General features: G+C 33.7%; 1 protein-coding gene across 1 annotated transcript in view; it reads left to right on the top strand.

Annotated features, from left to right (window-relative positions):
• Window positions 1-5,654, top strand: part of LOC119837141 (transmembrane protease serine 9-like) — an 11,432-nt gene extending 5,778 nt beyond the window's left edge. The window contains exons 5-9 of the mRNA XM_038362662.1: window positions 464-643; window positions 2,367-2,458; window positions 3,013-3,076; window positions 4,561-4,707; window positions 5,439-5,654. Coding sequence (XP_038218590.1) covers window positions 464-643; window positions 2,367-2,458; window positions 3,013-3,076; window positions 4,561-4,707; window positions 5,439-5,654 — 699 coding nt within the window. The remainder of the gene's footprint in view (window positions 1-463; window positions 644-2,366; window positions 2,459-3,012; window positions 3,077-4,560; window positions 4,708-5,438) is intronic.
• The last annotated feature ends 10,183 nt before the right edge of the window (window positions 5,655-15,837 follow it).

Raw genomic sequence — 15,837 nt, 5'->3', positions numbered from 1 at the left:
GCACGCTCGCCCGGTCTCGAACCCCGACTTATCGATTTTGAAGTCCGTGGTTCTCACCACTGAGCCACCACTGCTTTTTAATTTAGCGAGGGGTCAGCCGCTTCGATGGGAACCAGTTGCCATGCTGGTCCAAAGTGGTATCACTCCGGTGATTCGGGACGTCTGTAAAGGCGATACAATTCAAACTCAGATATAATTTATTTGCTGAACAGTTGATCAAATTTTGAACGACTGAAGTATCGTATGTATTAACATAACAAGTTTAAAGACGCTTTCCTTTTCCTCACCCTTCCCAGTTCATTCCTTCTTTTTTCCATTTTATGTCTTAAGTTCATGGGCGGTGATCGCTTACCATCAGGCGAACCACCAACTCAATTGCCCGCTATGACATAAAAAAAACGTGAATTTTCGTTAATTTTCAAACGAGCGAGGTCGTAACAAAGCTAGCATACAACTCAAACAGGTTTTCTTCCACCCCGGCTACAACCCCCGCAGCTTGAAACACAACATCGCGATAATAAGGTTGCGCCGACATTTATTCTTTGGTTACCACCGAGTGCCCAAGATCATAAACCTTTCGCCCAGTGCTGAGGGTCTGGCACCTACTTCTGAAGTACTGGTTTTAGGCTGGGGTGTTACCAAGGTGAGCGAAAGTAATTCACGTAAGAATAAAGATAATTTTATGTCATATCATAAAGCTTTTTAATGCTATTCTGGGGATATATTGGTTATTATGTTTTGGCTGTTTGTCGTTGTTGTTTGTATTTATATATTTTATATTTTATTACCTATGTAATAAATTTGTATTCTAATAAGTATTCACTTTGATAAACAATTACTTTACAATGATGAAAGAGAATACATAAATATTATATGAACAAGAATGTATATATGAGATACTGCGATGAAGTTTTTCCTACAAGGAAATATCTGGTTTCTGTTCTTTGGATATACTACAAAGAAAATACAGTCATAATTATAAAATACTAGCTGCGCTGCGCGGTTACACCCGCATAAGTCCGTATCCTGTGGGAATATCGGGATAAAAGGTTGTCCATATGTTATTCCACTTGTCTAGTTGTCTACGTACCAAATTTCATTGCAATCGGTTCAGTAGTTTTTGCGTGATAGAGCAAAAAATACACACACATCCTTACAAACTTTTGCAATTACAATATTAGTAGGATTAAATAACGAAAGCAGCCAAACCGAGACGGAAAAAGGTAATTTATAAGGCGTGAAAATTTTAATTAAATACACCCAATGCTGCGGGTTACCACAGCACCTAGTTACATATTAGCTTGGATACATTTGTTCCCATGAGTACAAATGTTTTCGATTATTCAACATGTACCGAGCCGAGTAATTATCACGCGGTTTACCAGGAATCGGTTCATTTACAAGCCAAAGCGTTCTGAGAATATGCTCATGTTGAAATTCATTTTAATTTCAATTTAATTATGGCATTCTGATTATGTTAACTCGTTACCTGTAGAAGAGATAAGAAGAATTTGTTGTGTAAATTCAAACTCTAAGTTTTAATAGAAGATTTTTATAAAAAACGTATATCCTTGGTAGAAAAGCATACAAAAACAATTTAAATATTATACGTTTACTAGCTGACCTGGCAAACTCTGTTCTGTCTTACTCTTATAATTTAGGGGGATGAAAAATAGATGTTGGCCGATTCTCATAGATACCGGATAAGCACAAAAAATTTCATCAATATCGGTCAAGCCGTTCCGGAGGAGTATGGCAACGAAAACTGTGACACGAGAATTTTATATTTTAGATTGATGGTTCGTTTACATTTATTCATTGAAATAGGCTTTTGTCAGAAGCGCTTTTGAATCGTCAAAAAATATACTTTAATATTTACCACCGAGCTGGTTCCGAAAGCAGTGTCTACAGAGAAGAGCAGGCGAAACTCTCACTAGTTGCTCTTTTAAAATCATGAATCGTATCAGCGATATTATTTTAATATTCTTGGACTTTCATATTGCATAGATTCATATCATAGTACTCTCCGCGTTATTTTGTTTTAAGTAGTTTAAAATTACAACTACTTAATTATTTAATATTAAGAAATTCAAGAATAAGCACGTACCTTGACCTATGAATCATTTTTCTACTTTATAAAGTCGGAAAAAATGCGTTCCAACTGTATTTCATTTATTATTTGCCAGTGACTTACATGGTCAGTTTTGTTCCACGTGGTCACTCCAAACTGGCTGGAGCTAAAGAGCGGCAATTCAAGATATCTGGTCAAATTTATACGGTCATTTCTTATTCAGTTCAAGTCCACCAATATAACATCCCCGGACAACAGTTTTCTTTGTTAATATTAATTGATCGCATTATTCTAGATGTCACAGAGGCTGGCGTACGAACCCGTTTTTCTGAATAGAAAGTTTCTGCCCATCTATCCGAACATTTTCTGCAAGGAGATATATGGAGAGTTAGTAGAATATTCCTTAATATTGGATTAAACTATAGCACTGAGAGCGATTAGCTAGGTTCTGATCTCAGGTCTTATGTAGGTACGACACATTCCAATATTAGAATAAATTTAATTGTTGTTTATCACATAGTTCCCTTATAAATATATGGTAAATGTATGACAATTTATTGCCCATATGTTCCACAGCTTCCTCTTGACTACCAGGTTGTCTGGAAGAGATCGCTGCCTTAGCGATAAGACCGCCTGTTGTGCTCGTGAATGCTTATAATATAATGTATATTTTTTTTACTTTTTATTATCATTTGGTGCACAATACAGTGTTTTTGTTTGTTTGTTTGTATTTCGTAATCCTTTCTCATAATGAATTATGGGTCATTTTTTATTACATCGTCTGTGATTGCTTTTTCGTTACTACAAAATCAATTAGAATTGTTTAATATATAGTTCTTAAAAATAAGAAACTAGTAATCGATACCATTGTATTAAATACTTATGTGAATTTTCGAGGTTGGACTACGGAACTAGCAAAATAATTGAAGTATTATTTTCAGCAAATTCATATCATCCACCATGTTCTGCGCTGGTACAATGACAACAGGAGAAGGCGCTTGTGATGTAAGATTTTTCCTATACCTATCACTAATATTATGAATATTTAAACAATAATTATTATAAGTTTTGCGATCGTTTTTACAACTCAATTGTATATTAAAATATTTCAATTCACTGAGTTTAACCAGATACATTGTTTTCTGGTTTGTATAGTACTTCTATCTACACAAATAATATAAAGAGGAGGAATTTGTATTTTTGTTTGTTTTTTTTTTTTTGTAATGGATAAACTCAAAAACTACTGAACCGATTTTAAAAATTCTTTCACCATTAGAAAGCTGTAACTTCGCTGAGTGACAAAGGCTATATATGTACCACGGGCGAAGCTGGGGCGAACTGCTAGTATATTATAAAAACTTTGGTATTAAATCCTAATATCATAACTATGGTTTCAATTTACTCTTGCGAATTTTATACTCAGTCAAAAGTAATTTACAAGTAGGAAATTGGCCACTCTTACCATAAATTTCAATTTCTTTCACAGTGTCCTAAATTTGAATTTATGATTATCTTACCTCGGAATTATGAACGCTGTAATATCTTTATTTTTTACTGTACGTGTGCCTTCGAGTTGTCCTGCTACCTTAAAGTCGGAAGGAATTAGAAAAGTTTCAAGTTCTCAGTAGCTAGAGAGTTCTATCGTTTCAGTAGAATTAAAACCTAGCGCGCCGTGGAGTGCCAACTGTTGAGTTTATTTGCTTTATTTTCTAAACAATCTCGGCGCTAAGGATGCAGAGAATTAAATTAAACTCTTAAACGCTTGACTTTTTTTACGATAAGGAATGAATGCAGGTTTATTTTATTTAACTAGCTGTCACCTGTGACTTTGTTCGCATTAAATGAGTTTTTTGAAGTATACAAAATATACTAATTTTAACAAAAATCTAAAACGCCTTGAAATTATGAGAAATAAACACACGGGAGGCATCATCTTTTACATAAAAAAAAATCTGTTCAATGGCTAAAAGTTACGATATCTCATACATCATCATGCAAACACAAAGAAACAGACGAATTAAGGACCTCCTATTTTAAGACGGTTAAAACGATGACATAAGTTTCTCGTTATAACATATTTTCTAGTGTTATTAAAATTCGCCTGTGTATTGTATTAGTGAAACGAAACATACAAAGTTGGTTTTATAAAATCCTCGTAAATATTTCAAATGCCTCATTAGCGGCAAGCTTTAATTTCGAAAACTGAGCTGGTGCATCACCTGCTGGTTAACGATCACATTGCAAACACGTTGCCTTCTTTTAAGTGGTAAAGGATTGGCGAAGAGAATAGAAGAAACCTGAAAGTAGGGGAAAGGAAACGAGCCTACGGCTCCCCAACTTAACGAAGAAAACACAGAAGCATGCTACTTATACATACCAATCTTTTGTGGGGGTCCCTTCCCAAGAGCGCGCTGTCCCAATTCGTGCGGAAGCGTACTCGACTCCCACACTCATAAATGTTTGTGTACGTTGTACATTTTATGTTACAGCATGACGCAGGCGGTCCAGCGGTGCTAGCAGGCAAGCTGGTGGGTCTCATATCCTTCGGGCCCGCAATATGCGGGTACCCCAATGCGCCCACTGTGTTCACACTGGTTGGCGCCTACATGGACTGGATTGAGAGTGTGAATGAAACTGTGAGTTGTCCAGCTTTGATTGATTATTGTATTCCTTTTGTTAATAGAACTGAGTTCTATTAAATTTTTAGTTTTTCTAGCATTGAAATGCTTTTATAAATGATTGAGTTCAATTTTAAATGTTTGAGAGTGGAAAGTACATTTGGAAATTATATCAAGAACTAGGATAGTATTATATTATCTGTGGCAAGGGTATGGAAATTAGAATATTACAACCAATTAAAAACAACACACTGTCTAAATTATGGTGATTACAGTTATTCATAAGAAAAAAACTATCTTGTGTAGTGGAGTATACTATAATATGATAATCAGTTTAAAAATTGAATGGTACATAACTGTAAATAAACACAGGATTTTTTCATATTAAAAAAAAAAGTGTGTGTGCGATTCACACACGATTGAAGTGAAACTTCAGTAAATCGTAGTATGTATATTTCTGTCTCATTCTTTGCCGGCTTCATTCTACACATTTTTGTATTTGTGTCTCTTACCTGTCGTTTTTCCGTTGCATCAGGTTTGAAATCACAACGATTCTAAATAAGTTTCACTTCAAAAGCAGAAGTTTATTTGAAAAGACATTTCATGAAAAATCTTTTCGAAAGAAGTACCACTCTTTGTTAGTATGTAAGGAAAGAACTGAATCGCTGCACTTTTAAATAATCAGACAACAATATAGCAAAATAAATGTAGACATAATAGAATATTAGTAATCCTAATTTATAACACAGATGCCAGATTACTACAAAGGCAAGAAGCGGACAACAACGCCGGACCCCTTCACACTCTTCGAAGACTTGAAGTTTAGCAAGATGAAATTCAGTAAGTTCACCTCAACGGACGCCGAGTCCACCATCACCACCGCGCTCCCCACCACCACCACACCAGCCGAGCTCCGAAACAGATTCGTCCACGCTGACGAGGGCTGGAGCCTTGATATCGATTAAATTGAATCCAACTGTATCATGTATATTTGTTGTCCTTGTTGTTTGATAAATGACACTTGTTCGTAAATTATTGCATCAATTTGATCGTCAGTGATTATGGAAACCGGGTCAGTGTGGAATTTAATAGCTTCGAATGTGTAGTGTTTAGTTATTTTAATTGTAAAAATGGGGTAAGAGTAAATAGATGCTTCTAGAATATTGAGATATTTAAATGGATTCATCAAAAGTTCCGTGTCTCGTAGCGGGGTATTGGGCTTAAAGTATTACATTAGTTTCTCTGATCGATTTCATGACGAGCAATTTGATAATCAGACTCGTATAACATCGAGACATTATGTTTTGTGTTTATCGAAACACTATTAAAACATTCGGATAAATGTATTGAAGAAGTTATATAAATTTATTATGGAACGTTAAATAAAATTTGTAGATCTAGCTGAGATTCGTTTAAAGAAATATATCAAAAGATGTCGAGAAATTTCGATCATCCAGATACGCACACTTTACGTTTTATGGCAAAGCGAAAAAACAATTATGTGTTTCATGTGAATGTGATAAAGTCTACTTCCGTAGAACTTGATTATATCAAGCACAAGGATTTATGAACCAATTTCAAAAAACGGATCAGATTTGAATATGAATTTTTACTGTTTGAACCAATTTTGATGGTCATGGTCGTGGACCCTGCTTCCCATTTTTCAACGAACATCCATCCATCAGATACCATCCATACTTAGTGCAAATACCGACTGCTCGCACAGCACGCTTCGCGTCGTCTTTTTTAGTGCGAACTGCCAAAGAGTGGAATTCCCTGCCGCCGTCTGTCTTCCCAGAGAACTACAATATGGGTACATTTAAGAGACGACCAAAATAGGCACCTTCTAGGTAGACGTGACTTACCATCATACCGCGTCTACGCTTCCCATCAGGTGGGACTGCGGTCAAACGTCTGCATAACTTTAATAAAAAATGGTATTTAAGTTTGGTATCGCTCTATAATTTATAGGCGGTTTCATTTTTTGTTACTAAATAATCTTTATCTATACTCATAACATAAAGAGGAAAGATTTGTATGTATAATAATGTTTGCACACAAAAACTGCGCGATCGATATCAAAAATTCTTTCACCATTAAAAGCTGCAACGTCACTGACATGACCGTATATGTACCACGTGTGAATCCGGGTTGAACAGCTAGTTATTTTTATCATAATATAATTGCTATTTATAGTAAGAACTCGAATATAACAGTAAAAGCATATATAACAGTATAACATAAAACGCCTCTCAGGACTTTTATTACTTCGAAAAGCAATTTCCGAATAAAATGAGTGAAAGAATAAACATCGCGCCGGGATTATACTTATAGTGAAGGTTTTGAACCCGATTGTAGCAGGTCCTGAGGAAAATTACACTAGACTTGTAAGCTCTAGATGTCTAGAATGACAGTACCATTGTGTAGTGAATGAAATATGATGGCAAATGCATTATCTAAATAGCTTTTATAACCTGGGTATAGTATTTTCTTGTGTTTGATTTTACGCAGGTATTAAGAAAAAAAATTAACGGCTTTTAAACGCGATTTATTCATTATATTATTTAACCTGACGTTTCGAACACTTTACTACGAGCGTGGTCACGGGAAAAATTATCTTATAAATACGTTTTCTATGATAATTAATAAACTAATTTTTCCCTCCTCAATCATTATATTTATATTTATTTATGATACTTAATTGTACAATTCTAGTTCTAGTCCTAGAAAATTAAATAATAAAAACAGAACTCCTTATTATACATGGCGGGTGCACAACGGCCTCATTTCTAAAAACTATCTTTAGTTAAGCGCAAAGGCGCAATCCGAAATGAACTCTCTGTACAATAAATTGCGTTTAATTTTCGAATGACATATTTAATGATTTTATGAAATGTGACCGGAACTAAGACATTACGTCTTCGTTCGGTGTGAACACATCTATAAAAAACAACAAATTTAAACCAAAACAAAAAAGACTGATAATATATGGCAATACTACTGTTTATTTCTTCTTAACAACACTAGTCTACATAGACGACACATGCCGCTTTTCTCAAACTAAAATACAGCCTATGACACTTACAGATAACGTTTCTATTGGTATAAGCTTATTTCGGTGCAGTTTATGCAAAGATAGTATGACGTCACAAACACAAATTCATAAACCTCTTTTATCTCCTACCTCTTTATCTAAAAACAACCTTCATCCACATATGTTCTGTTAAAAATAGAGTACTGGAAGTGAAATTTAATAGAGAATATAATGTGTATCGCGAACAATAACCGTTTTCTCTTAAAAATAAATCATCCAGCTCGGAACAAATCGAGCGTCGCAGTTTTAGAATTACCAGCGAAGCATCCAGAGCTCGCTGCTGTTAAGTGCAATTTTCCCGCAAAGTGACTATTCTTTTGTGTTAAAGCGGATACATATATGTGCATAAATAGTATAGAATTTCATTCATTTATAATATATAAGTTTACAGAATGTATTTTAAATGATTGCGACAAAAAGTGTTGTTTTGTTTGGATTTGGGGGTCAGCTTTCAAGCGGGAATGTTCCTTTCAAATTGAGATTTATGGTCAATATAAGTAGTTTAACGATAGGTTACTTTAAAGGAACGAATGTTTCATATTATTCTAATATAGAGCACAAGCAGGCCCGCGACCGCACACGAGTGAAGATTTGAATTAAACTTAAATTCTTCAAAATTTTAAAATTACTGTGTGGAAGCCGGTAAAAAGATAGCAATCATTTCAAAATTATTCCTTTTAGCTACTAGCTGCGCCCCGCGGTTTCACTCGCGTAAGTCCGTATCCCGCAAGAATATCAGGATAAAAATTTTCCAATATGTTATTCCAGTTGTCCAGCTATCTTCGTACCAAATTTCATTGCAATCGGTTCAGTAGTTTTTGCATGAAAAAGCAACAAACACATACACACACACACACACACACACACGCATCCTTACAAACTTTCGCATTTATAATATTAGTAGGATAGGATTTTTGAAATATCTGCGAAATTTTTGGCAATTACCATGAATATTATATATCATGAGAATATTATATGGTATGATGCCATATACAAGCTTTCACCACTCTACTCAATCTACAAACGGAGTAGTTAACCTTACATCTGCCTAGACAGACACCGTTCTAAGGCATGTCTCTTAAAATTAACCCATTCGGGATCAACGTCCTGACAGCAGTTGATTTGAAATCGTAAAACAAAATTGCTGACGCCAGCGCTTATTGCCCTATCGGGTTTTAGTGGTCTCAGGAGGGATGGGGCGAGACCTGCAAGGGGACAGGGACCTTGCACAAATGTACTGAAAATATCTACACTGGATATAAAATAAAATAGCATTTATACTTGTCTTTTTTATTTATATTAATTTAATCTAATTATTCTTCTTTCAATTGAATGATCGGAAGCTGGATGGATGTGATGAGCAGCTTTCCAAGACTGAATACCCAAGCCTTTTGTAATGATAAAATATATTAGTATTTTCTTGTGTTTGGTTTTACGCGAGTATTATACATTTAGAAATTAAAAACTTTTCAACGGATTTTAAACGCGATTTATTCATTTTATTATTAACCCGACGTTTCGAACACTTTACAGCGAGCGTGGTCGCAGTCTCCCCGTGACCACGCTCGCTCGCTAATAAAATGAATAAATCGCGTTTAAAATCCGTTGAAAAGTTTTTAATTTCTAAAAAAATATATTAGTGTTATTGTAGGGAAATCAAAGCTTTTGGTAGACTATAAAGAATTTTCTTGTTGTTGCTTTATGAATTATATCTTCTCAATTATTCACATCGCCTCTTAGAAAGATATAAAGTTGGGTAAGCTCAGTGGGATTGGAAGTTGCCATTTAATTAACAGAACAAGAATAAGAATTGATTATGCATACAGAATCACACAGTGGGCTACAATAGTTATACTACTATTAAATTAACTATGATTACGGATAGCATAATACTATGTAGTAAGTAACTATGAATAATTAGATTTGATGTGGATAAAAACGTGTTTTTTTATTTACACTGGACATCTATCGAAAAACATACATTTTCTTTCGGTGTTTTAATAGATACTACACCTAACTAGCGGTCCACCCCATGATACATATATAGCCTATAGCCTTTCTCAATAAATGGGCCATCTAACACTGAGAGGATTTTTCGAGTCGGACAAGTAGTTTTTGAGATTAATGCGTTCAAACAAACAAACTCTTCAGCTTTATAATTATAGTATAGATATATATCTTATATTGGAACCTAATTTACATACAGTTCAGTTTCATAGATATAAATATATGTAATATATAAGTAAATATATGTAAATCATACGAAAATTCTCTCTATATTGCTAACTATATTACACTATTCAAAATTTAAAATCAACAACTTATCATCTTAAAATGTATTGAGGGATTTAATTGAATTCCAACTTAATAGCCAACGTTTAAAGTTCAATATTAAACAGCTAATATCAAGCAGCTAGCAAATGACTTCCAAAGGAGGATATAAGTTGCAAATTAGCTTCCTATTGCTTGATATTAGCACAAATAGGGTTTCTAGTAATGTTTACTTATATATATACTTTATCGATAAATAAGATTTAGAAATTTAAAACTTTTTAACGGATTTTAAACGCGATTTATTTATTACATTATTAACCCGACGTTTCGAACACTTTACAGCGAGCGGAGACTGATAAGGAGGATATATAAGATATTACATGAAAATCTTTAAGTATGTTTATTGTGGTGCTACCACATCAATACAACTTTCCGACAAATATAAAGATTATGAAAAAGTATAATTGAGTTCTTAAATTGGTATAATAATAAATAACTTATATAGAACAATAATCAGATGGACTTATAACCGATTACTGTGGCGCTTAAAAGGGATGGCTCAGCACTGTTCATAACCCGCAGCGCTGATTTTCAGTAGCTATTTGGCTAATTATTACATGTATAATCTTAATAATAAGATATTAAATTATATACATTACAATTTTAATATTATTTCATCACTATGCATTCTAATCTTTTATGTAATCGTCGGCAATGAAGCTGGTGGGTCGTCTGATGGTAAGCGCTACCACCGCCCGTGAACATTTGGAGTGGCGTAAGGTCGATCGCAACCTTACACCTCTAGATGTGGATTGCCTACTTAATTAAACCTAATAAATTGGAAAGGATTTAACGAAGGATTGACGAGAGATTAAGGGAAGGACTGGGAAGAGTAATGAAAAGGATATGGGCTTCATATTCTTAATTATATTATGACAAATACGAAACTTTGTTTGTTTCTTTATGTCTCTTTCAGGTCCGAATGAAGCAATAATGTTGTGGTTTTTATGTCTAATGATAGTTAGGAAGCTACAGAGTGACATGATTTTACCGCGTTGGTACATGTCATTGTATTGGAATTTCTTTGAAATACGCGGGCTGAGTCGCGGGCGGTAAGTAGTATATATTATAACAAGAAAATAATTATATAATTGACCTTTAGCAAAATCTTATCTTAGAAATTACTTATTATCTATAACAATCCCTTTGCAACTCTTCAGTATCTTATTTAACTAAAAAGTTTGAAAACTTAAGTTAATTTTTAACTCTAGCTTAAGCTAAGTTACCTTAAGTGCTGCTGCATGTTTGACGCGGCTTACTTACCTGAAATTAAAGTATATTGTTAAAAGGTGAAAGCATGTTGTGGATTTTTAACGTTAATTTTGCTCTGGGCTTGTTGAATACTTTTAGTTATAAATAGTGAAGCTTTGATGACTTGATTAAAATATTTTATAAGAAATTAACCTAATTAAGTTTTCTCAAATTAATTGTAATATTTGTTTGAGACCAATCTACAGACATAGAGTAATAAACATTTATATATTATTAATAGACATTGGTAATTTTATCATCATCAGTAAATATGTATTCCCACTACATGGTCAAAGGTATCCCACACATATGAGGGTTCAGGACATAATCAACCACGCTGGCCAAATGCGGGCAGACGTCACGTGTCGTTTAACTTTCTTTGAATTAACTGATGTTTTCCTCACAGGCTGGAGCAGTAGTGATGTAGAAATTTGCAATTAATCCTACTAATATTATAAATATGAACATTTTGTAAGTATGAACGTATGTGTAGATGTCTGTTACTCTTTCACACGAAAACAGCTAAACGTCTGTATGAAATTTGGCAGTTAGATTTGCACATAGACATTTTGTGTCAGGGTATCATGCGAGTGACGCCGTGGGCTACAGCTATTTGATAATGATAAAAAAATCCACAATCAACTTCGCACTATTTTGATTTAAGTCTAATTCCCACTAGTCACATCCAGATATACATAACTCTATAGTCTATATGTACAATGTTAAATATTAAATCTTAAAACCGAGCCTTACAAGCCTTTGTCCAATATTCCTGGCAGGTCTATATCTTTGTGAGGGGTCAGATTTCCATACAACGACCTTAGATATTCCCATTCATTCAACTTTGGACTTTAATGCTATGGATATAACTTGCTATTTATTCGGTCTGTGGTCATAATGGATTCAATTTAATGGGCAATAAATAAAACTGAACGAAATTTATTTACAGATAAAGATTATAGGACCAACTCTAAGTACTGCGGAGGTAAACTAGCCACCCGCCCGGTTTTGCTCAGATTCTAATAATGTTTTAATTAATATATGAAAATGTTTTCTTTTTTAAATTGACCGACAATGCTTAAAAGCTGTATTTAGTAAAAGCTAATCTTTATATAGCTTTAGTGTTATTCTGAAAGTTAAGCTACAACACTGATGAGTTTCATCAAAATCCTTTAAGTGGTTCTAACGTGATAGACCAACAAGATAATAACGTTATAGACATAAAAATATATTCACATTTATAACACAACTAACGTAAACAAACATAATATAACATATTACATGATAACACGGATTTATCACACACGAAGCTAAAAGACAACATTCAATCATAAACACCGAAAAGTTACTACGGAATGGAAAAAAGATCGTTTAAAAGCTAATATTACTTGTCATAGCGGGCAACTGAGCTGGTGGTTCGCCTAATGGTGAGCGATCATAACCACCCATGGACATACGCAGAGGTAGTGCCTCTACGGATGCGCTGCTCGCTTTTAAGGGGAAATAGATACGGATTGACGACTGAAAAAAAAAGGATTGGACTGTAAAGGGTGAACAAAAGGAAACAGGGCTCTGGATCCACCTCTCACCGCGCTAAATACAGTAGCTTGCTTGCATGCATGCATGCACTTTATAAATAGGAAATTTTCCATCAAATTGTCAAATGAAGGCTCATATTATCGAAGGCCCAGACTCACTTTGGTCATTGATCCACTCTTGTAGGGGAACACTATTCTGCTAAGTAGTAGAAGTAGTAGAAATAGTAGCAGTAAGAATTGGTAGTACACCAATTCTTAATTATATAATATTAATCATATACATTATGTCTTACGTCCATGAATTAAAATTATAAAAAAAAAAATCAAGCAAAACCACAATTCATCTATAAATTATAACAAATTTTTCATGAGGAACAATTAATTTTTTCCAGCTCTCACCCTCGATCATTTCATCGTCGTAAGCCTTATCTACAGAGCCAAATTTATTTTCTTTTCCTTAATTACCTTGCCATATAGAATTGTATAAAATTTTTAAATACGAAGTTTTTAATTGTATTTCTTTAAATACTACTATAGAGAGCAGCAGTTACTATCAAGTGAGTTAGTGTAAAATAAACGAAATAAAACATATTTCGTTTATAAATTCCATACTATTATGTTATACAATTAAATTCATTTATTTACCGAGTCCCAAACTTCCTCTGTTTTAAATTATAGCAAATACTACTCCATCGAGTCTCGAGCGCAAGTTTCAGAACGAACTTCTGTTGGCATTGTTAACGTTATTATTAAATGCTGCATTTCGTTTAGAATTCAATTCGATTCAGAGTAGGGAAGTTTCATCTTGGACACAGATGAAACGTTTAGTGGAGGTAAAAAGGGCTGTATATCGGTCCGACATTATTTTTTAATGTAATATTGGGTATCTGAGCTTGTGTTTCGCCTGATGGTAAGCGATTAGCACCGCCCATGAACGTTTGCAGAGGTAGCCTGCTTTTAAGGGTTAATTTGATTTACAACGTATTTCTTAGTTTATATATACAACATGTATTTCATAATATAAGTTGCTCCATATTATGAAATACATGTTGTTAAATTAGTAATTAAATCAAATCTACTATATACTATATTCCCAATGGAATGGTTGGAGTGTTTTTGATAATTCAAACCACTCGGCCTTTATAACGCAATACTATTGTATACGTAGATATACAAATTTGTGAATTCAGATTCAATTAATTTATTACCCACCTACAAAAGTAAATTAAATAAAAGCACATACGAAGGTTTAGCAATTCAACAATATCAAAGCAATAATATTATATATTAATAGTAAAATAAATAAATAAATAATATTATACATATATTTTCAGAAAGGAAATAAGCAGACACTATTTACCAAGCTGAATATATCAACACTGAACCCTGTAACGGAGTAAATATTAAGTATATCAATCAACTAAAATAATTAACAATACTCAAAACGCAGCAGACCGATTCAAATTACTCTTCCATATGAAATTCAGGATCTTTATTAAGGAATTCTTTTTAAAAACAATAAAGGTAACAATACCGTTATTTTTCTACAATAAATTCTATGTCTAAAACTAACAAGAGTTGAATGAAACGGTTGTAAAATACGAGTAATTGTATAAATTCTCGATTGTATTTTCTTATTCAAAATTGTCATATTGTTAAGTTATGCGAGCATTCACTTGACGTACTTTAATACTTCGAAAACAAACAATTCATTCTGAAAACTCGTCTTATTTTAATTGTAAAACTTTTAATTTAACAGAACGTTTACAGATATTTTGGGAATGTTTTAAAACGTATTTGTGATTTGGTCGTTTACCAAACTTAGCCGGTGTGCGGTCGGCCTTACACATAAACACTATTTGCTATGTTATTTTTTGTATTTCAGAAAATAAACTATATCTCTGGCGTCACTGAGCTATCCTTTAAATTGTTATAAATGTCATCATATACTTACATAATATATCAGAAACTTAATGACGATGCATTCCATGGATCTCTAATATGCGTACCAATATAAAAGAGCTTTTGTCATAAAATGACTTGCTAGACCAATCTATGGGTGCGATTTAAGAATAAAAAATGATGATGGTCCATAATCCACCACGCTGGCCAAGTACCGGTTGGCAGATGTCACATGCCGTCGACCTTCTGATTCAATATGTCGGTTTCCTTACGATGTTTTCTTCACCGTTTCGAGCAGATGATAAGTATTGATAAATCAATTTAATTCTTCGAACCCCCGAGTTTTCGCTTTCATCCGGGGTCATAGCCACTGAGATACCACAAAACGATTTATCATCAAAATCTTTAAGACGTATTTACCATAAGACATTACCCAACCCACGTACAATAATATTTGAGTGGGACAAATATTGTTTGCGAATGTAAGCGGAGAACAGCTGCGTGCGATCGATTGTACAAACCGGAGGACAGACATGGTATTTTTGTTATATAGTAACATCTAATTCCGATAAACTATGCATTATATCTTGTCTTATATCTCTGTTATTATATCGCTTGCTTATTTATCTATGTAAAAGAAGGATAGTAGGATATTAAGTCAATAATATTGTTTAATTATACACTTGTATACGAACAAGAAGTTAAAACATTTCTTTCACGTGAGTTATTGTAATTATTGTAAAATAAAGAAACAATACAAGGAAATGTACCAACACACTTTAATAGAAGCGGGTTACAGCTAGTAAAACATAATTGATTTAATAAGACAAGGCCCGAAAATGTTTATATATTTAATGCTTTGTCACATTAGAATGTATCACTTTTCGCAACTTTAATATACTAATATAAGCAGAATATGTACGTCTATCATAGTAGCAGATACAATAATAGACGTATAGACTACAGGCCCATATAGAAAAAATTACGGGTCATTTGAACCACCAGGTGACCTATCTAGAACGATATAAG

This window comes from Zerene cesonia, chromosome 26 (genome assembly GCF_012273895.1).
Source record: "Zerene cesonia ecotype Mississippi chromosome 26, Zerene_cesonia_1.1, whole genome shotgun sequence".
NCBI lineage: Eukaryota > Metazoa > Arthropoda > Insecta > Lepidoptera > Pieridae > Zerene > Zerene cesonia.
The sequence above is the reverse complement of the archived record's forward strand: the minus strand, read 5'-3'. Positions and strand labels throughout refer to the sequence as shown.